Genomic DNA, 23971 nt, shown 5'->3' on the forward strand with positions numbered 1-23971 from the left:
CTCAAATTTTTACCGCTCTCGAGTACTTAGTAGATATTTTCATGAATATGATTTGAAAATTTTGTCAGCTCCTTGAAATCTGATAAGGTATAGTTTATGGAAGTTTTAACGAGCGTCCTTCATAATAAAGCAGTATTCCTCCCCATAAATCTCTGAATTCAGATGAGACGAAATCAATAATAATGACTGTAGGTCGTCTTAAAAAGTCGAAGGTAAACTATCGCTGGACTTTTATGACATAACATAAACTAAGTAAACTAAGCCAAGTCTGAATACAAAACGTTTGAAGCACCGACAATATGCAGCTGAGACATTTAAGTTAGATATTCGCTAATGGGGTAATCTGTGATTTTACTCGACTACGACAATAAGTTGTTGCAAGTTTCAGTTTTAACTCCCTAATACGATAAAGTTGTAGTACTGTACTTGTTTGAGAAAAAACCGGCCAAGAGCATGTCGGACACGCCCGAAATAGGGTTCCGTAGCCATTAGGAAAAAATTAAGTAATATTTCTTATTTTGTACGGAATATTCCAAGTTTAAGTATATTTTATACCTTAGGCTGCTATTTACTCTGGAACTACAGGAACTACTAATAATTCTCAAGAAAACTTAACCGATATAGTTTTCCTTGTAAGTTTGATATACTTACTACCATCCTGATTTTTTTCAAATTTTTCCTTCCACCGGTTTAGATTTTAGAGAGGGGGGGACGCTCGATTTTAATGAAAATTTGCACTTTAAAGTTGAATATTTTGCAAACATATCACTTAATCGAAGAATCGTTTTAGCAACCCCCTAATGGTTTTAAAAGACCTATCCAATGATACCCTACACTACAAGGTTGGATGAGAAAAAAAAATCACCTCCACTTTGCGTATATGGGAGGTAAAAAATATTTTATTGTACCATTTTGTCAGCATACTTTACATTTATATTCGTGCAAAACTGCAAAATTACAGCTTTGATAGCCCCTGAGCAAAGCCGCGAACGGACAGACAGACAGACAGACAGACATGGCGAAAGTTATAAGGGTTCCGTTTTTGCCATTTTGGCTACGGAACCCTAAAAAAGGACTAACCTACCGCAAAACGAGGCTACTTTGCTCCAATTTATGCTCCAAATTGCGTAATCTTTGTTTTATTTTAAAAATTATTATGCTGTGGTATGTTCATATATGTATTTATGTAACCCCTACTATCATGCTGGCTTGCTTAAACTATGTCATAATGTTGTTTAAATATATATATTAAAACTTTAATTTAGGAGCAATGTTACCCGGCGTTTGGGTAACTATGCTACTGAATTTAATTTAATTCATAATTCATACTAGGAGGCGTTTGGTGTATTTTTACCCCATCATTATCAACTTCAACTTCAACTTTTTTGTTTTTGGCAACCGGTCGCTTTAGGTTAGCAACCACTACTGCCAATGAATCATTATCATTGCACTCTGTCTTATCACTGTACGGCGTCTGTCAGGAAAAGAAAAGACAAAAATCAAAGCCATAAAGTACTTAACGTATGCATACCTACCTAACAATCCTCTATTTCAATTGCAATTATCAGAAGCGATAAATCAATTTGCTCCTAACCCGTTATCGTTTTGTTTACAAACAATCTATAAACGTCTCGAATCATGCGATTTAATCTGCGCTCGTGCCAGTACCCTTAGTGTAAGATTTCGGTTACAAAATACGTCTCGATGGCGTTCGCGTTAAAATCTCTATTTGTATGGAAACACGAACATCGCAAACGTTTCGCTAGAGGCGCTGTTCGTGTTTCCATACACATTGAGATTTTAACGCGAACGCGATTGATACGTATTTTGTAATAGAAAACTTACACTAAGGGTACAGAATAGTTTTGTCGCGACAAATACTCAGTGATTGGGGTGATTGGGATATTGAATAAGTTTGATGAAATAAATATGAATATATCAAATTAATGATCGGTACATTAGGTAGGCACCTACATCTCTAGTTGCCTGCAGAGGATATATACACGTATGACCCTTGTCGGAGCCCAGTGGCGTAGCTAGGTAACCTAGGGCCCTGGGGCAAATAAAAAAATGGGGCCCACTGCTATCAAAACTGGTAAGGTTTTTGAAGTAAAATCATTATATATATATATACAAATACTTTAAAAATGCTAAGCAACTTTATCATCAGCTATAAAGCAGAATTTCGAGGGCCCCCCTGAGCTTGAGGGCCCCGGGGCACTGCCCCGCCTAGCCCCTTGGTAGCTACGCCACTGTCGGAGCCTTAGTAAATGGTATACTCGTAGAGCTATACATATAGGTAAGTAGGTAGAGGTCTCTATAGCTCAGCGCACCGGACAGATTAATTTATTTGACCTTAAGTAACTTTTTATATCGGCAAGACAAATGTGAGTTAACCTTAAATTCCCGCTCTAAATCTTTTCAGTAGGTGCTTACACTTACAAAGAAAACGATTAAATCCTACTTCCTACTAATATTATAAATGTGAAAGTTTGTGAGTGAGTATGTTTGTTACTTCTTCACGCTTAAACGGCTGGACGGATTTGGATGAAATTTGGCGGAAAGTTAGTTTATAACCTGGATTAAAACACAGGATACTTTTTATCTCGATATTCCCACGGGATAGGGATAAAATCTCGAAATAACAACCGCTAGGCTTAGAGTCATGAAATTTGGTATGTAGGTAGTTGGACGTCTGGAATAATACATAGGCGACTTTTTGACCCGATATTCCCACGGGATACCTAGGGATAAAATCTTGAAATAACAACCGCTGGGCTTTGAGCCATGAAATTTAGTAAGTAGGTAGCTGGACCTCTGGAATAACACATAGGTTACTTTTTATTCCGATATTCCCACGGGATAGGGATAAAATCTCGAAGTAATAACCGCTGGGCTTAGAGTCATGAAATTTGGTATGTAGGTAACTGGACATCTGGAATAACACTTAAGTGACTTTTTAACCCGATATTCCCACGGGATAACTAGGGATAAAATCTCGAAATAACAACCACTGGGCTTAGAGCCATGAAATTTGGTATGTAGGTAGCTGGACCTCTGGAATAACACATAGGCTACTTTTTATTCCGATGTTCCCACGGGATAGGGATAAAATCTCGAAATAATAACCGCTGGGATTAGAGGCATGAAATTTGCGGACGTCTGAAATAACAGATACGCTACTTTTTATTTCGATATTTCCACGTTTCATTTCCTATGTTTTAATCCAGGTTATAAACTAACTTTCCGCCAAATTTCATCCAAATCCGTCCAGCCGTTTAAGCGTGAAGAAGTAACAAAAATACTCACTCACTCACTCACTCACAAACTTTCACATTTATAATATTAGTAGGATTATTTTATTTTGAAAAATGATTTTCTGCCAAGCTTCTTGCGGCGCATTCTTCTTGGCAATGATGGTCTTTCCGAAAGCGCTGGTATTTTAAAAAATGACGTGTAAAAGTGCCCATTGCGGCCTATTTACTGAATAAATGATTTTAATTTGAATTTGGATAGGGAAAATTTTTGAAATTTTAGCACTGGGTTAAGAGTCTTGAATTTTGTACAGTTATTCACAACACAACCTCAATGAAGACCACGATATAAATTTTGTAAATTTCCAGGGGAATTTTGTAAAATCCTGAAAATTTCAATTGCAACTACCAGACCGAATAGTTTACGCGTGCGAAGCCGCGGGTAAAAGCTAGTACTATATATATTTATAGATATTTGAATTTAATTGAAGGAAACGATTAAATACGAAGAAAAATCTACATTCATAGAAAACTACACTAAGTACGTATGCCAGATTGAAATAAGTACATACTTATACTATTTTTCACTTCGGGAATGTGTCGTTTTTAAAATATTTACCTAAATTGTACTTGTCCTGAAGTCTTACATTGTAAGACTTACAATATATTAACTCCGTCCGCGTAGAATTTATTTATCGCTATCCCGTGGGAACTGCGATTTCGGGATAAAAGCTGTCTTGTGTCCTTCCCCGGGACTCGAAATACCTGAATAGTACCTATACCCGAATTACATCTAACTCGGTTTCGGGGTCGGTTTTGAGATGAAGAGGTAACAAACAAAAAACAAACAGACTTACAAAGTTTCGCATTTATAATATTAGTGGGATAGTTAATTAAAGCCTCAAACACATTACATGATCTAAATCTAAAAAAAATATGTCAACTTAACAAGTCAACTTCACACCCCTTGCTTTCAGCCTTGGCTTTTCTTTGCTCACTGAGCTAAGTGGAAAGAAATTTCCTCTGTCAATTTAAGCCTTGATAATGGACAATGCTAAACACACGCGGACAGACGACACGAACGAACGTCATTTGATCCCAATTACATAGATTGCTTCCTCGTGCTGCCAACAAACACTTATGAGCAACTTATACCTACCGTACTTCTACACACGTGTTATTATCTGCAGGAAAGACAATTATTTCCCTGATTTGATAAACTGAGACTTTACCTTGCAAATTGCATAAAAATAATAATTATATATTTATATTCTAACCAAAGCTGGTGGTTTGACCTATCGCCTCTCAAACAGAGGGTCGTGGGTTCAAACCCCGGCTCGCACCTCTGAGTTTTTCGAAATTCATGTGCGGAATTACATTTGAAATTTACCACGAGCTTTGCGGTGAAGGAAACATCGTGAGGAAACCTGCACAAACTGCGATGAAATTCAATGGTGCGTGTGAAGTTCCAATCCGCACTGGCCGCGTGGAACTATGGCCCAAGCCCTCTTGTTCTGAGAGGAGGCCTGTGCCCAGCAGTGGGACGTATATAGGCTGGGATGATGATGAACCAAAGCTGAATATAAAACAAGCAGTTATGTTTTAACTCATGTAAAAGATTAAATCGTTAGTTAGTTAAGAAAGATGGGCCTTGTGGTCCATCAGGAATTCGGACCCATCCGGACCTATCGCTACCACTGTTTATTTCGTTACTAAATTACTGACTAATACTTTAAATTTAAAGTACTTAATTAAGAGAAGTCTCTTCGTTCCATTCTCCATACAAACGTAGTCCCGTCTCATTTGAAAACTAGGCAACAGAAATAGAAAAATTTTGTAAGTATGGACTAGACGTAATTATCTATGCCTGTGGTTTTTCAGATTCTCATATAAATGTATAATATCAGAATTACAGGAGCTCAAAAGTCGTCAAAAAAAAGATAGAACAGACTAATAAAGCATTTTTACAAAAATCGAAAAAACCACAGGCATAGAAAATATAATGAATATCTTGATTGTAAATATCATTGATTTCTGTGCTATACTTTTCGTATAATATGAGTTCAACGAAACCCAAAATTCAACCGCCCAAATCTTGAAAAGCCTACAGCTATCTCGATATAAATTACGGACGTCGTTGCGAAAGGCATGGGGGAGCATGGGGGGGACGGCTGCGAGCGCTTATGTCACGAGCGATAAAGACAGCAATATCCCAAACGAATACTTAACGCGGCCGCGCGGCCGGCAGGGAAACCTCTTAAGACGTCAAGAGAAATAACTGGTACAGTAATACAATCAATCCGTCAATCAATTTCAATTGTTCAAAGGTTAACTGGAAGAGATCTGGGATGAGTTCGCCTTTGTACATCTCTTTCTCTTGTTAACTGTAATTTTCATATGTTTTATGTACAACTAGCTTTTGCCCGCGACTTCGTCCGCGTGGAATAGTAATTTTGGGAAGTATTTAATTTATATAGGATACCTATTCTGCCAATAATAGTACATAGAAACTTCTACGGTTTCCCAACAATAAACTATTTTAATACATTGCTACAAATATAAACTATTTTTTTTTGTTCTTCCATACATCCATCCATCCGATGTTCTTTGGTAAAACATAAATATTTTGCGGGTAGCCATATTTTAGCAATACGACGTGTATTCTACCCAGCCAACACAAAAGGACTAATTCTTCATACTGAACTATTGACACCTTACGTCCTTTATTGTAAGTCAAGGCATTTTTACTTAAGAACTTTCATCCTCATATTTTCAAGTAAATAGGTCGAAATTTGAAAAGCGCCAGAGCAAATGTTTTTTAGGGTTCCGTACCTAAAAAGAAAAAAATTGAACCCTTGTAGGATTACTTTGCTGTCCGTCCATCCGTCTGTCTGTCAAGACCCTTTATCTCGTAAACGCGCGGAGTAAGGTATCGAGTTGAAATTAAAACCCTAAACCCGGGTCAATAGTCCCGAAAGCTGTAAAAAAAGCAAATTTCTAAGTCAAGGCAATCAAAAGCTACAGTCGTTAAAAAGGTGTTTCCATACAAATTGCATCAACAGAAAAAGTTATAGGGTAGGTACTTCCAGCTGTAAGAATTTTTAAAAACGCGGGAACAAATATGTATTTATCTCTTATCACGTGCCAAGTTTCATAAAGAACCATCGATTTATCTTCCATACAAACTTTCATCCCTATTTCACCCCCTCACACGAAGAATTAAAAAAAAAACGTGCGAACAGATATCTATTTATCTCTTTTCACGTGCCGAAATGGCAAGTTTAATAAAGATTCATCTATTTATATTCGATAATGACGACCTTGCATACAAACTTTCATCCCCTATTTCATCCCCTCACAGGTCAAATTTTCAAAAACCTCAAACAAATATAGAATTATTTCTTATTAAGTGCCTAAATGCCAAGTTTCATGGTTTTATCTTCGACACCAACGAACTTCCACCATATAAACTTTCATCCCCTATTTCAACCCCTTAAAGCCTCTTTTTCGCGATAAAAGATAGCCTATGTTCTTTCCCAGGGTCTATTTTATCTCTGTACCAAATTTCATCAAAATCGGTTCAGCGGTTTAGGCGTGAAAGCGTAACAGATAGACAGACAGACAGACAGACAGACAGAGTTACTTTCGCATTTATAATATTAGTATGGATTTCTTATTAAGTGCCTAAATGCCCAGTTTCATGGTTTTATCTTCGACACCAACGAACTTCCACCATATAAACTTTCATCCCTATTTCAACCCCTTAAAGCCTTTTTCGCGATAAAAGATAGCCTATGTTCTTTCCCAGGGTCTATTTTATCTCTGTACCAAATTTCATCAAAATCGGTTCAGCGGTTTAGGCGTGAAAGCGTAACAGACAGACAGACAGACAGACAGACAGACAGACAGACAGACAGAGTTACTTTCGCATTTATAATATTAGTATGGATAAAGAGTTAGGGACAATGCCCCGCGCTGCGCTGCCTTTGGAAGAGGAAGCCAGTTTTAGTTAATTTTATGTGTTTTTATTTTTTTATTTTTATGTAAAAATCATAAAGAGTTACAATACAATACAAGAAGACCCCATATAAGAACCACTTCTAAATTTGAAATAACTCGAATAACTTACATTTATATTTTACGAATAAAAGAGTAACGTGAATGACTTACGGACAACCCACAGGCTAACTAAATCATTCGAAATTTCGTAGACATATTCTTTAAGAATCGTAGACAAAGGCAGAAATAAAGGATTGCCATCCCACCGGGATGATGATCCAACACACAAATAGACAGGATATGGTTATAAGTACTTAATCTTAAGTACCTACCTCCTCCCAAGATAAAAAGCAGGATTGGAAGCAAAATGCAGAAGAAAAAGGCGATATACGAATTCTACGAAGATGAAATCGCGGACAATGCTTACTAATAACTAGGTAATAAACTTATACGAAAATAAAACTTTGTTAAAAAAATAGTCATTAAGTGTAACCTATAACTACCTACCAAATTTTAAGCCAATTCGATCACTACAAATGGGTGGAATTCGACTTGCAAGATCAAACAAAGAAACCTTACAACTTAAATAGACTTGTAAAAAAATCATCTCATTGAGACGCCTTGATTCTACCTTGATAACACAATAATCTCTATAATTTTTGTTGAACGTTGAGATCCTCATGGAAGACTGCCTAGCAAACAAAAATATTAGACACCAGACGTGATTTATAACTCAAAATAAGTAACTCTATTTTTTTAGAGTGGTCACATACCATTCACAAACCGATAAGTGTTAGTCCTACTACCTAACATTATTTTTAAACTTAATTGTATACTTAATGACATTGTATTGCACAACCTTTAGAAATTATTCAGGAGGCAACTTACAGAGGTCAAAACAAGCTATGAGGAGAAATAGCAGACTATTCTATGACAGCTGTGACAATATTGTTTGTCTGACTCGTCTGACTTAAGATCACTAACCTGATTAAGTCGATACAGACATATCGAATGTAATCCTACTGAATCTACTTCACCACCGTCATATGTGATCTTTCCAGGTCAACCTTACCTACTAGGATAGTTATTGTACCTAATAAATATCCTGTTTGATGCAATACGGTCAGCTATATTATATCTCAAGGTAGACCTGTAGTTGTGAAAGTTAATATTGTGCTGCATGGGGACCAGTCAACTATATTGTGATTCAAGGCAGACCTATAGTATGATTTTATTGAAAGTTCCCAAATCTGATACCTATTAAGCTGTCCAACCCCGTGTCCGCAAATTAGACTTATGTTGTTACATGTGCTAAGAGCAAAAATAATAATACTGTAGGTATTTTTGTTAATTCACTATTGTTCTGAACTTTTATTGTTATTATGTGGTGTAAAATAAAGAGTTATTTATTGTATTGTACTTACTCGTATTATACTTTTGAACCAACTAAACGGTGACCCATTGCATCTTTTCGCAAAAAATGACAAGTATTGCCTGACCATGAAAATCACTTTGACACTGTGATATGATAACGTTCTACAATGGTTCAGTAACCAAATGTTCCAACTCGGCGTAGTCGTATACCTACTAAAGGAACTACAGGACCAAATCAGCTTCATTGCATGATTTTATCACAATAGTTCAAACGCAACCTTGCAAGTTGCACAATCACATCTCTACAGTGAATTTCGTCCCGCCACCGTCCGCCCCTACCTGACCGCTACGCAAGGCCTAGATATCCATCGGGCAATAAAACAAAAGGGTAATCTCCTGGTATGTTCCAGTGCCTCATCACATGTGCCGTCCTGGTGCTGGCCGCGGGGGCCGGCCACCCCATCGGGTTCTCCGCGGTGGCTCTGCCGCAGCTCATGGTTGAGAACTCATCTATGAAGATAGACGAAGAAATGGGCTCGTGGATAGGTAAATACATACTTTAATCTTAATATCCGTGCCACCTATACAAGAATAAAGTGATTTACTGACTAAAACGCTTGCCTGTAACCTAACCTAACCAAAAAACCGACCAAGAGCGTGTTGTACACGCCCAGGAGAGGGTTCCGTAGCCATTACGAAATCATCTGTTTGCGAAATATTCAACTTTAAAGTGCAAATATTCATTGAAATCGAGCGTCGTCGTACGAAAGTAATGGCGAGCGCGCGAGCTTTTCGCTGTTCATTGCGCGGACAAGACCCTCACCTCACAATGGTTACCTGGGTGCACGCAAAATGGATACTATGATTATTTACGCTCACCGCTATGGCAATCACGTGTATAACTATTCGTAGCCGAGCAGGCCATTAAACTATAATATTGTGCTCTTTTTGCTGTAGGTACATATTTAAATTGAAATCCTTATGATTACTTATTTAGCGCTAAGAATATTAGTACAAAGTCCAAAGATCACATAAGGATAGTAAATAAAAAACATCACATTAGCATAAAAGTGATATAAGGTATACATAATTATGGCATGTTTTATTGCTAAGTTAATGAGATGTGTGTGACAGCACTTTTGTCAAAGAGCCTTGGGCTTGTAACAAAATTTGCACAAAAACAGGCAGCGTTTTGTCACCGCAAGATGATATGGCAAAACGTCAACGATAGTCACGTACGTGCTTCTTACCCTGAGAATATGTACCGGCCCCTGTTTGTTAAACATAGCAGGTGCTTAATACAGAAGAGTTACTAGTTACAAAGAAACAATTGTCAGTTGTGCACATTATCGCATTCTCACGCTTAGAATAACTCATATTCAGTAGTCAATCTAAACAGGCGTGGTAGCCTAGTGGTTTTAGATAGCAATAGCCTCTTAAGTCATGGGTTCAATCTCGGGCTTGCACCTCTCAGTATTTCGGAATTTATGCGCGAAATTTTACATGAAATTTAAGTACTTAGCATGAGCTTTTCCGATGAAAGAAACCTTGTGAGTGACCTACGTACATATGCGAAGCAATTCACTGGTCTGTGTGAAGTTCCCAAACCGCACTGGGTCCATGTGGGAAGTACCCAAGCCCTCTCAATCTAAGAGGGGCCCTGTGCTGGAGAGATGATGAGCAGTTAATCTTAGGAAATATTGTGCAATAGCAAAAAACTAATCAATAAATCGATAAACATATTTTATTAATCTAAGAGTTAACGAAGATATGTAAAAGAATTTACGAGAACCTACTTCATAGGCTCATAAACACGAGTGAGCCTCGTGACTCCAAAGAATTAGTTCGTGGTAGTCATTAGCAAACAAACCCTCCGGCTATACTTAATATATATGGCATGGCATTAGGTAGACACAAAAACAACTCAACAAGGTACGGCTTCTATGGTATTATCCTCTCTCAGAGGCATTTTTCTTCTAAAGCAAAGACACTTTGAAGAACCTTGTTGACATGTCTCGCTATGTTGCTGTTGCCATCCTATTTTTATTTGTAGCAACAGGAAACCAACTAAGTAGCACTAGTGACATCTAACCCGTCGCGCGACAGACTTGTTTTTTGATTAATTTTGGACAAGTATCCTTGGTTAAAAAGTGGTTAAAAATAGTAAGTAACAAAAAATAGCAAATCAAGAACAGTTGGTGGAACAGTGGTGCGCGGGGCGTCCCATGGACGGGCTAGAATTAGCAATGAGCTGGGCTATATATAGTCATAGTCCATCAACAGAACTTACATGTAATTAGTAGGAAGTTAAGGCTGTCTCCCGCAATTTTACAAGCTTATATTTTGTTCGTTGTACTGGTTACCTAGTTGTCGTATGTTTGGGTAGAATCACGCAAGTTGAATTTCACCCATCGGATTGATATAAAATAAGTATGAAAATGAAGTTCAGATGACAATAGTAGTACAGTCGACTCAAAAAACTTGTGATAAAATAATATTTTTGAAAAAAAAAACTTGCTTCATATTTATTTTTCGTTCATTCTTCGTACCCAGATTAATTTTATCAATCTTTACCAGCTGTGGGAAGCCTACCATACTAATTTTTTAGCATAGTTCGCCATAGACAAGACACACAAATAGTAGGTAAGCGACACAGATACAAGATACATAGGTGGGGGTGATTTTTAGGGTTCCGTAATGAACTAGGAACTCTTATAATTTCATGTATGTCCGTCTGTCTGTCTGTGTCTAAGCTCAGAGAGTACTAGAAAGCTATAATTTGGCATGAATATACATATCAGTCACGCCGACAAAGTGATAATATAAAACAATATAAAAAAAATCAGGGTACCTTCCATAGACGTAGTGGGGATGATTTTTTTTTCTCGACTAACCCTAATAATGTGCGGGGTATCGTTGGATAGGTCTTATAATACCATTGGGGGATAATTTTTTATTTTTTTGACTTAGTGACCTGTTTGCGAAATATTCAACTATAAAGTGAAATTTTTTATATTAAAATCGAGGGGGACGCCCCCCCCCCTCTAAAATTTAACTGTTGGGTGTAAAAAAATCAGGATAATAAGTATATCAAATTTACAAGGAAAATTATAACAGCTAAGACTGCTTGAGAATTATTAGTTTAAAAGAGTAAATAGCCTAAGGTGTAAAATTAAGGTATACACTTGGAAGATTCTATACAAAATACAAAATCCTTAGAAAAATATTACTTTCCCTATCATGGGCCTCTCAGACACGCTCTTGTCCGTTTTTTAATTGTATTTTTGCGGTTTTCCTGTTAGAAATTCATTCAAAGACAAGTAACACTATACCTAGACAGCGCTAGTTTTTTTCAACATTTTCTAAGCTTTCCAGGACACCAAGATACAGGCTCAGCCTTGTTTGGAATCCACCAAGCATCTCTTTTATGTATACCTACTTGATTTATTGAATCAGGCGTTACTTTGCGGAGGTCCATATCAATGAACTAAAAAAAAATCCTTGCTCACCCGCGCGCAGTTCTGTTACTCTGAAGATGAGCTCTGGTTGAGTTCGAAACGCGCCAGTGTGGTGTGGTGTGGTGGTGGTGATAGATGGGTTTGTGGGATTTGTGTGTGTTCTTACAGTGTGCAGGTGGAGGAACTGCATGAACGCGCATATTTTGCATAAGCTTAGCTATCGTAAGGCCGCCGGTGAGCAAGGAAATTCTTTTAGTTCATTGTATACCTACTTGCTTTATTTAAGGTTTTTTTTAAAGCTCTGATTGTTACCTTCTTCGCAGCCAGCATACACTCGGCAGCGACGCCGCTCGGCTCCATGCTGTCGGGACCAATCATGGAAGCCATCGGGCGCCGGCGCACCCTGCAGTGCACCACGCTACCGCTAATCATCGGCTGGATCGTGATCGCCACGTCCGTACACAACGGGGTGCTGCTCTTTGGCAGGGTGCTCTGCGGCTTTGCTGTCGGCGTAATGGCTGCTCCTTCACAGGTAATTAATCCTACTTCCGAGTGCGGTTGCCGTAGTACCTTTTTTTGTCGACCTGGAGTGAACGACTATAATGCACGACCGAGTATAGTTCAAACTCTTTCTCTACCACGCGGGTGTTTGCGATTTCATTCAGCATCTCTTTCTACCCTCATCTTACACCGTGTATGTATGGTTTTGAAATTTGATATTGTAGCGTAATTGAATTTTTTGTTGTTGAGTGATTTTGATTTAACTTTATTGTATTTTTTTGACTAGCTAATGTATTTTAATTGATTACTTTTGTTTAACTTCATTTAATGTATTCTATTTAATTTAATTTTTAATTTTGTTCAATTTTTTATATTGTAACACCATGAAAATGGTAGATCATAAAAGGACACACCAAAACACGAAGATCTTATTTATATACCTGTGGTCATGCAATAAACGATTTCATTTTAATTTTTTTTTGTGACAAAAAGAAGTGATCAAAATGATTGTGATTCCGAGTGCGTTAGACAATTATCTAAGGCTTCTGAGGCCGTATTCTATCTAACGCGCTGACGTACGCGTTCGCATTCACCATCTCTTTTTACTGTTGTCTTATACCGTGTAACAGAAAGAAGCGGTGAAAACGATCGTGATTCCAAGTGTATAGACATAGACAATACGGCCAGAGGCCGCATTGCCTAACGTTTCTGATTCGCATACAACAACTGTCATCATCGCGAGCGTCAGAAAAGTTAGGCATTACGGCCTCAGGTCGTACTTAAACCTTTGAATTAAAGCAAGTAGGGAGTGGGTTAATAATATTAAAACTATGGTTACTTCCTAGTAATAATATTATAAATGCGAAAGTTTGTATATTGTGTGTTTGTTTAAATAACTCCACACTGCGTACATTTTGCTTAGGAACAGGGCTCTGCTAACACTGGTTTTTGGTTTTAAATACCTATAAATTAGTACAGAACTCTGACTCGCACTTGGCAGGTTTTATACTTTGTCGCATCAACAGATTTGACGATCTTGAACGGCTTTATGTATGTGGCTATAAAACGATAAGGTGCAAGTGTGCAGCCAATTTTTATGGTACCATCAGCCAAATAAGTGGTCTATCAATTTTTAAACAAGTTGCTATCAAATGAATATGTCGCTAAAGTTGAACTTTCAAGTTGACAGACACGTCTGTTGGCTTTATTGTTTTGTGACATGCAAAAGACTATCAACGTTAGGGTGGTAGACGACATATTTAGCTGATGGTACCTGATCATACTTACTTATACTTAGCCCAATGACTTCCGCAGTAAATCCACCGAGCCGCGTCCAGCGGCCTTAACCAAGCCTTTCCATAGTACAAAAGGTCAACTTGCAGTACTTGCACGAGTTTTCCTGAATCGAGGATCGTGAGGGGATATAAATAAATACCTAGTATCCGGCTCCGGCTACAATATAACGTTAATTGTCATGAAGCGAGAATAAATTATGATAAAATCTAATACGTTTAATCTGTCATCTCCCAGGATAACAGGATCAAAGGAATTTGGGCACAAATTTGTGCCTCTGGGAGAGGACAGGTTAAACGAGCAATTCTTGTATTTAATCAGAATCTCGGAAACTAGTTACTATAAGTGCATCAATTGATTGGTGGTATTGGTATTATCGACCTCGCTTTCGAATCTAAATAATCGATTTTAATTGTTCCCAGGTCTACTTAGGCGAGATAGCCGAACCAAGACTGAGAGGGCTACTAATCGGCACCCCTTTCGTCGCTTACTCAATGGGGGTGCTATACGTGTACGCTCTAGGAGGAGTCTTTTCGTGGCGGCACGTAGCTCTACTCTCCATGGTGCTCCCAGGACTGGCGTTCGTCGCACTATGCTTCTCCCCTGAGAGCCCCACTTGGCTAGCCCGAAGGGGGCGATTCCATGACGCAATGGCAGCCATGGCTCGCCTCAGAGGAGACCCAGACATTGTAAGTGTTTCATAAAATTCTAATGACACAGCACATTAACGTAACGTCGGCCGATCGATGCCAAAACAAGGTCACTTGACCTTTGAGTTCATTAGCTAACGGTATAAACATATGGTTTTAACATGCGTCAAAAGACAATAATGGCTTCGATTTATACTGTGAAACACAATATAAAAAAACCTATATAAAACTAGGTTAGTCTAACCTGCCAGGTGGTCAGTTTTACCACCTGCCAGCGGTATACAGCCTAGTTCCGTGGGGACTGTAACTAGGTAAGAGCTTAGGTACTGGGGATCAACGCGCGTGACTTTAAACTTAGTTCAAAATAAACAACTTCTTCAATCATTTGGATTTATTTCAGAGCTTAAAAATACATTTACATAGCATAGCACCAGCCGCTTAGGCTATCGGGAGCAATCTGCGCTCCGGCATGTATACCGCTGTCAATCTGTTTTAAAGTTATATTCTAGAAACACAATATAAAAAAACCTATATAAAACTAGGTTAGTCTAACCTGCCAGGTGGTCAGTTTTACCACCTGCAAGCGGTATACAGCCTAGTTCCTACAGTACCTAACAAGCGTCTGAAAATGCGGTTAAGTCTTCACATGCAGTTAAAAATCCTATTTTTAAACAATGAATTATTGTTAACAAATTCTTTAGGTTGAATTTTCGAGTATGTAACACGGTAATGTTTTTATAGACTTTGCTGCCTTATTATAACAACTTGTTTGGGTTACCTAATTATGCCGCACAACTTATTCAAACTATTTCAACCAGCTATTCTGGCTAAAAATACCTCTCATTCACACTCTAACGTGCATAACTAAGGTGCAACTGTAAAAAAACCAGCGAAGTGCGAGTCGGACTCGCGCACGAAGGGTTCCGTACCATTATCTATACAATATTAGACATTAGAAAAAAAACGGCAAAAAAATCACGTTTGTTGTATGGGAGCCCCCCTCAAGTTTTTGATTTATTTTTTTAAAGTTAATATAAAACTAAATATTCTATGAATATTTCAAGAGTCTACCTGTTGCCGTTATTAATATTGAGCAAAAAAAACTGCAAAAAATCACGTCTGTAGTATGGGAGCCCCTTAAATATTTATTTTATTCTGTTTTTAGTATTTGTTGTTATAGCGGCAACAGAAATAGCTAAATAAATTTCAACTGTCTAGCTATCACGGTTCATGAGATACAGCCCGGTGACAAACAGACGGACAGTGGAGTGATTAGAGTGGAGATAGGGTCCCGTTTTTACCCTTTGGGTACAAAACCCAAAAAATCTCCGTTGACCATATATTCCCGCAAGACGGCCTTAGTGTTTACGATACAATAGGTAAGTACAATGACTATTGTTGTACCTCTACACCAAAACCCATCTCAGGGCATATACCTTATAGTTAGTGGCATAAAGGTTTAGGTACATAGATATTTTTGGCGTCTTGGTAACGTACATATTTATGCCCTTGACTGTAAATTAGGGTATAAAAGTCATAAAGTAAGCAAAAAGCGGGCATAAGCCCGATAACTAACTTGATCTGCTTATTAAACGTAGGTAAATAAGAGATGATTTTACATATTAACTAGACTAGCTTTTGCCCGCGGCTTCGCCCGCGTGGAATCCGGCTATCGCGCGCTGTTCTCTCGGGAACTCTGCATTTTCCGGGATAAAAGTAGCCTATGTCAATCTCTGGCCCATAAACTATCTCTATGCCAAAAATCACGTCGATCCGTCGCTCCGTTTCGAGGTGAAAGACGGACAAACATACAAACACACACTTTTGCATTTATAATTAGTATGAATGTATGCCCACGACTCCGTCCGCGTATAGAAGTATGAATAATATTTACGTCCTATTCTCAGACCTACCGAATATGCACAAAAAATCATAACAATCGGTCAAGCCGTTTCAGAGGAGTTTGGTCACAAACATTGTGACACGAGAATTTTATTTATTAGATTGTCATTTTTATTATACCTAAATCCATACTGTCTCTCTTGATCGACTTTGGGTACATACATGTTTTTACGTCACTCGGATTGGGTTATTATTCTAATTAATACTCTCTGGGTGGTTGATAAAATCCATGACAAAAGTTACGGACCCGCAAAACTACGCGCGACCAATACTCGTCGCCTAGAGGCAACTCGGAAGAAATTCGAAAATCGACTCTACCTACTCTCTCTACTCTCGCTCATTCTCGTATTAAATACTATTAATGGGAGCGGGACGGCACAATACGAAGTTAAAATGTTGAGCTCGTAGCGTAATATAAGGCCAGGTCAGGCCAGCACAGACCTGCCACGCAATGAACAGAGAAAATGCGTACCCCCCCAGCGATCGCCTTTATCCTGTTGAAGGGTCTGAAATGTATGGCCGGACTTGCCCTGGACTCTTACCTTGCCCTTAGATCTTGAATATTTTTTTAATTAATTAATTTTGATAACAAAAGACCGCTCTAGGGCACATAATTGCTGCATGCATCATCACCGCAACTTTACGATTGGTTCAATAAATTCTTCAATAAAATAAAATATTTCTATGTTGTATACAACGGGTGTTCCCATAACGATAATGTTCCATTGTTTGTCACGGGACACATTCGATCAATCAGAATAAATGATCTTTTAATCAGCTCAATAACATGAGAGCACAATTGATGTTTCGTTTCTCGAACATACTGATATTGCTGCAACGTGGGGACCAGACAACGAAGCGTTGTCATTTGATCACTACTTATTACTGAGACTCGTTGATTGTCAACTGTTTATCAACAGTAATGAACGATATTACCTACTGTAAGAGGGTAAGTAAAGCAGAATCAGTTGCATCGCTGATTTTGTCGCAAACAATGGAACCTTTTATCAATCATAAGTGAGATTGATCTACGATGTGCGTACACACTCGTAGTAGGATATGTTGCATCCAGTCCCATGGACGTACATGGCCAGTCCATACTTTCCGGAAAAACAAAAATTCTACCGTCATCATCAGTCATTACGTTTGCCTCGAAGTAACGCACGTTTTCACATAATAGATTTTAATTTTTCGTATTGTTCTGTTATTTCGCGGTAGCACGTGACGTGACTTACCTACGTATCCGTTTACCAACTTGACATTTGTTAAGATCTATTCATCATTCAACGCTATGGACAAATAGATGACCTACGGCTATCATGACCGGCGTACTTGTTTATCGCTCCAAAAATGTATATTCTACAGCTAAAACTTAACAGCAGACTACTTAAAAACTAATGTTTACGCACTTAGCAGCAAAGATTTAACCTTGCTGCTGGTGAGAATACCATAATGTTCCATCTGCGTCATCTGCAATTAAGTTTGCCCTACTAATTGTACTTGCAGTAATCGTAACTTATGGGATATTTTCACGTTTTTGCAAAAATGACATCTCAAAATTTACCTACTGCGTTAGATATTGTGTATAATTTAGTCAATTTAGGTATCCACGAATATCTAACGTAGTAAATTTTGTACAAAATTACTGCGTTTTTTCTAAACTGCCATTTTGCTAGTACCTACTGCGTTTGCAATAAGCAGGACAGAAGTACTGCGACACAGACTGCGATTAGGTACTTTAATTAAGACAAGTATGATAGCGCATGTTCAACTAGCGTTGCTAGTGCTAAACTTGAATCCAAAATATTCCGTAAGGATCAGGCCCTATACTACGAAGTGCAAAATTCGAACCTCGTATTTTGCCGTCCCGCTGACGCTAATATTATTTACCTAATACGAGAGAGGGACGGTACGATACGAACTTCGATTTTCGAATTTCTTAGCAGCCTCAGCGACTACTACGGTTTCATCCACAGGCCCAGCGGGAGCTCCACGAACTAGTAAATGCTCGGGAGAAAGAAAAGGCCCGAGGGGAGCACAGCATCAAGTTCCTCGCGACGGTGACACGCGCGCCCGTGCTCAAGCCGCTGCTCCTCATCAATCTATTCAACATGCTCCAGATCCTGTCGGGAAGCTACGTCGTTATATTTTACGCTGTGGGCATCTTCGAAGAATCCGGGGGCTCGCTTGATCCTCACGTGAGTTCATTTTTAGTTTACCGCGGCTACATTCGTAAATCTTTATATCCGCAGTTGAATCCGAACTCCGGGATTTTAATAAATTCCTGTGAAAATTCTCAAAAATTACATAGCAGAGCAGTCATCATTTAACGTTGTTGGAAACGACCACTCTAGAAAATTATGATTCCAAACTTAGCTACTAGCGAAAATGTAATCCCGTGTGAATATCGGGATAAAAAGTGGGTGACCTTCTCTCCCGGCCCGGATAATACCGACATGGAAATTCCGACCCTGTTTTTTGTGTAAACGCCCATAGAAACTGACATGAGCTTTGAGCCTTGCTTGTGTTTTGTGTTATTCCAAAGATCCAGTTATTTGCATACCAAATTCAGTTTAGCGTTATAAGAGTAACAATCACTATATTTATATTATTGAATGAATAATATCTCCGAACGTTAAAGAGTATGCGTGAAAAATTGTTTCGATACATCGAATAGTTTCTGAAACATAATTTTAAAATAAGTTGTTAGCTTCCAGCGACTGCGTTCACCGACCGTGCACTATGACGTCCAGTTATAACAATGTACTCTGTGATGACGTCTTAGTACGTTCGCTCTGTCTGTCACGCACTGCAAGCACTCGGATACATTGATATATATGTATGAGAGTGCGTGACAAATAAGAGATACTTATACATACCGGGTGTGGCCTGTAATATGAGCAAATAATTAAAACATAGATCATACTCCTCAAACTGAAGAACATTAGTTCAGACTTAACAATAATTAGTTTTTTAATTTTTATTACACTTTTAAGTTTATGCAAAGAAGCAATGTAAAGCAAAATACTTGTTGTTTGTAGCAGGCGATGTCAGTTGTATTATAGGATGGCGTCTATTGATAACAGTATTTACAACAATACAATACAAAGACTCTTTATTGTACAATTTGTACACCAGACATAGTAAGCGATACAGAAAACAGATACACAGAGAAAAAAATACAAGGTGAGCAATAGGCGGCCTTATCGCTTAAGAGCGATCTCTTCCAGGCAACCTTTTTCACAGAAAGAAGGAATTATTTAAAAAGGAATTATTTTTAAGGATTTATTTAATTTATATGAAAAAGGGAAAATCTAAAGACTCCATTATTTTTAAAAGTCGCTGAACTATTGTTCAGCTGAGCTGTTGTTCAGTTTGACGAGTACGATTTACGTTTTAATTTTTTGCTCGTATTACAAGCCACACCCGGTATTATGTATACTGGAAAATCACGTGCCCGAAGTTTTTTTTTCTTTAAAATTAAATGAGTGTCCAAACCTACGTACGCTGGGGACTAGTGAGAGCCAACGGAGAGTTCCAAAACGATGTCGCATCGTAGACCTGCTAACGCGACTATACATATATTATGATAAGCTTTATTGTAAAAAAGTTTCAAGCGACAATCCATACCTATTCTATTATAGATTATTGTTAGATGGTAATTCAGTAATCGTCCTAATTTCGTATCTAATTTCCGGCATTCCACATGAATGGCACTGATACTGATAGCCGCTTATACTACTTATATTTATTTAGTACCTATACATTCGTACCGTCACGCGAAATATGTAGGTATGGACATTTTTACAGAAATACCGCCGCTTTTTATACACTTAGCTGCTGTTTCTGCGATAAGCTAGGCACATTTCTGCACACAATCACGTGGATTGCGATTTTATGGGTAAACATTTGAACTTCATGAAGTAAGGAAGGAACGCTCGAAGGCTGGCCTGTAGGGTTTATTAACAAAGTGTATTTTATAAGCGCTGACGATGTGCACATACCTTTAGGACTTCAAACGAGATTCAGTCACTTTTGGTACTAATTAGCTTTTTGATAATTTTCGGGGCCGTGAACGCGCGTCGTGTGCGCCTGTAATATACAGGATGATCAATCCAAATGGGTCAGTAGGGAGAAATCAGAAACTATGAGAGATAGCGAAATCTGTTTTTAGGAATCATGGCTTCGATTTTAGATTAAATAAAAATGGCATTCAAATTTTTTGATTTAACTCTCACACATAACCGGGAATTGAACCTGGTCAAAATTTCTGTAAACTATGTTTATAAATTCTGCACATTTTTTCGTTGTTATTTTTGATTCACAATCGTTGTAAATTTGGATCATAAGTGAAAATATACTCAACGTTACAAAAATTACCGATTCTGCATACATTTGAGGGCCAGATTTTTTGCCGCTTAGTATATTTTGTCCATGTGTCCAACTCCTCATGCTTTCTTATCAATACCACCCTCAAAGGTGGATGAACTAAATTTCATCTTCATCACCAAAACCCATTTTAAGAACGACGTACACAAACTTTACGTCTATCCTTATACTTAGTGGTAACAGGTGATGTTAATAATCTTTTTCATCTTTTTACAGGTGGCAGCCAATGCAAGCGCACTAGTCCGTCTCTGTGTGACGGTGATCGCGTGCATATTGCTGCTCCGGCTGACGCGGCGAGGACTCGTCATGATATCCGGCGTAGGCACGGCCGTTTGCACCCTATCTCTCGCCTACATCCTATTCCAAGGCAAAGTCGAAGGCCTCGCCCCGCCCGTCTTCATATTGGGTTACGTAGCTTTCAACACTCTAGGTTTCTTCCTCCTCCCGGGCCTAATGATCGGAGAACTCCTGCCTACCAAAGTTAGAGGCCTCTGCGGCGGATACATCTTCTGCCTTTTCAACGCTGTTCTATTCGGCTTCACAAAACTATTCCCCATCATGAAAGCTAAACTGGGTATGGCCGGAGTGTTCGGCCTTTTCGGCGCCTCGTCGTCACTAGCCACAGTCGTTCTCTTCCTTCTCTTACCAGAGACGAAAGGCAAATCTCTGTTACAAATAGAACAGTATTATCAAAAACCCAATATTTTGTGGGTGACGCGAAAAAAGGCTTCCAACAATCAGGAAGTTTAAGTTAACAACTAGACAAATATGTAGGTAAAGATTGTGTGACTATAATGTACTTAAGTAACTAAAAAAATGTTGGAGGACCAGTGGAAAACTTGACAAATATACTTAATAAATGTAGTTGGTTATTGATTATATAACATATATTAATACCATACAAGCACTTTGCTGTATTATTTACCGAAGCAATGCACGAAGTTTTATACAAAAGGGCATAGATATTCCTATATATGAACTACTGATCTCTAAATCACGTGAAATTTCGAGTATCGCTTGGTGAATACCGTACGTAAAAGTTAAGTGAAATAATATTTGTAAACCAGCATTTACAATATATAGTTTAAGAGACGAATATTTTGATATCAATATTGCAAACTATTAGTTGTATACAGCTTGTGATCTTTTTGAGGACAAACTATAGCAAGAGAGTTGTTGATTGGTTTCTTTGTAGTTCAATAGGTACAGTACAGAGGGGTGTACTGCCGTTTCGGCAAAATATTTATCGCCAAATTTCACTTCCCAAAAAACTTAGCGCAGTAGCTTCATTTCCCAAACGAATATTTAGCATATTTACATTTCGCATTTTATTCATTTGGTCAAATTATCATTTGGCATAAATTTTACTTTGTCAAATTTTATTACAACAAACGTTTATTAAGCAAACGTTTTCTTTTGTATTCCAAAAAAATAATTGTTGAAAATGACATTTCGCACAAACCACCACAGAAACCAACTGCTAACAGAAAAGTAGGTTAGATTAGGTTAGACCTGCGTCTTCCACAGAAACGAACTGCTATCAGAAAAGTAGATGAGGTTAGACTGCGTCCCCACAAAAACGAACTGCTACCAGAAAAGTAGGTTAGGTTAGGTTAAAACTGCGTTCTCCGCAAAAACGAACTGCTATCAGAAAAGTAGGTTTAGGTTAGGTTAGAACTGCGCCCCCCCACGAAAACGAACTGCTCCCAGAAAAGTAGGTTATTATACTCGTATCATGCGATATTTTGGGAAGAGTACGTTATGCCAAACGATACATTTGACTAAATAATACTTGGTAATATGAAACATGACTTTGCACAGGGACTATCAAAGCTAGAAAGCTGTAACTATGTCGACAAAATGGTACAACAAAAAATTAAAAAAAAATTTTAGAGGATCTCCCATAGACGTAAAGTGGAGTTGTTTTTGTTTCTCATCCAACCTTGTAGTGTGGGGTATCGTTGGATAGAACTTTAGGGGGCTTCTAAAACTATTTTTCGATTCAGTGATTTGTTTGCAAAATATTCAACTATAAAGTGCAAGTTTTCATTAAAATCGAGCGTCCCCCCCCCCCTCTAAAATCTAAAAAAAGGGTGGAAATATTTTAAAAATTTCAGGATTACTACAAGGAAAACTATAACGGTTCAGTTTTCTTGAGAATTATTAGTAGTTTAAGAGTAATTACATAGCAGCCTAAGGTATAAAATATACCTAAATTTGGAATATTCCGTACAAAATACGAAATCCTTAGAAAAATATTACTTAATTTTTTCGTAATAGCTACGGAACCCTATTTCGGGCGTGTCCGACACGCTCTTGGCCGGTTTTTTACATGATTTTCTTGCTCTAGTTTCTACTCGTAGCAGGGACGTTACAAGCTTACAAGGGATAAAATTGCCTTGAATGTAGTAAATAAATAAGGGTGAAGCCAGACGAGAGTTATTTTTTGAATCGTGAGCCGCGTATTTTCGGTCGCGTAATTTCCGCTTCATTCGGTTAAAAAGTCCAGTTGTGTGACTCGGAATGCAGCAGAAATTACGCGACCGAAAATACGCGGTTCACGACCACGACTCAAAACATTACGCTCGTCTGGCTTCACCCTAAAGCTCGAATATTTAATGAAAAATATGCTGCTTTGTGATACGTATCGAACTTAAAATTGTATATGTCTTGAAAAAACCGTGTAAAATTAAGTATGCGCAAGACGACTGGGTGAATTCTTGTATCCCTACAAATAAACAATAAGTCAGGAAGCGAACTAGGAAAAAATTCCACACAAAAAGTGGCCATACTTCAAACCAAAACGGCTTATGATTCAAATACCAATCATTTTCGAGGTTGCAAATAGACGTGCTTTTTGATTGGTTAAAATTCAGAAACGAAGCAGGGATTTGGTTTGCGCGCATGATGTAATGTCAGATGACGCGCAATACACGATTTCTAAGCCCCGCCTACTAAGAACACGTAAGGCCATTTTTCTAGCGCAGATACAAACCCTGACTTATTATTTATTCGTAGTGTAATACTTGCCACACAAGAAATGGCCGTGTGCGTGATGATACCGCATTGTGAGATTTTTTATCTGTGATTTATCTGAATACTTGTTGTTTATTAATAAATATTAAAGAATCAAAGACGCCTTTTAATTGAA

At 38.1% G+C, this 23971-nt stretch overlaps 1 protein-coding gene across 1 annotated transcript in view; it reads left to right on the forward strand.

The window, feature by feature from the left end:
• LOC141437297 (facilitated trehalose transporter Tret1-like) overlaps nt 1-23954 on the forward strand; it is a 44720-nt gene extending 20766 nt beyond the window's left edge. Inside the window, exons 3-7 of the mRNA XM_074100570.1 lie at nt 9038-9173; nt 12409-12617; nt 14302-14568; nt 18408-18629; nt 21037-23954. Of these exons, the coding sequence (XP_073956671.1) occupies nt 9038-9173; nt 12409-12617; nt 14302-14568; nt 18408-18629; nt 21037-21570 (1368 nt within the window). The 3' untranslated portion in view covers nt 21571-23954. The remainder of the gene's footprint in view (nt 1-9037; nt 9174-12408; nt 12618-14301; nt 14569-18407; nt 18630-21036) is intronic.
• The last annotated feature ends 17 nt before the right edge of the window (nt 23955-23971 follow it).

Source organism: Choristoneura fumiferana, chromosome 17 (genome assembly GCF_025370935.1).
Source record: "Choristoneura fumiferana chromosome 17, NRCan_CFum_1, whole genome shotgun sequence".
Lineage (NCBI taxonomy): Eukaryota > Metazoa > Arthropoda > Insecta > Lepidoptera > Tortricidae > Choristoneura > Choristoneura fumiferana.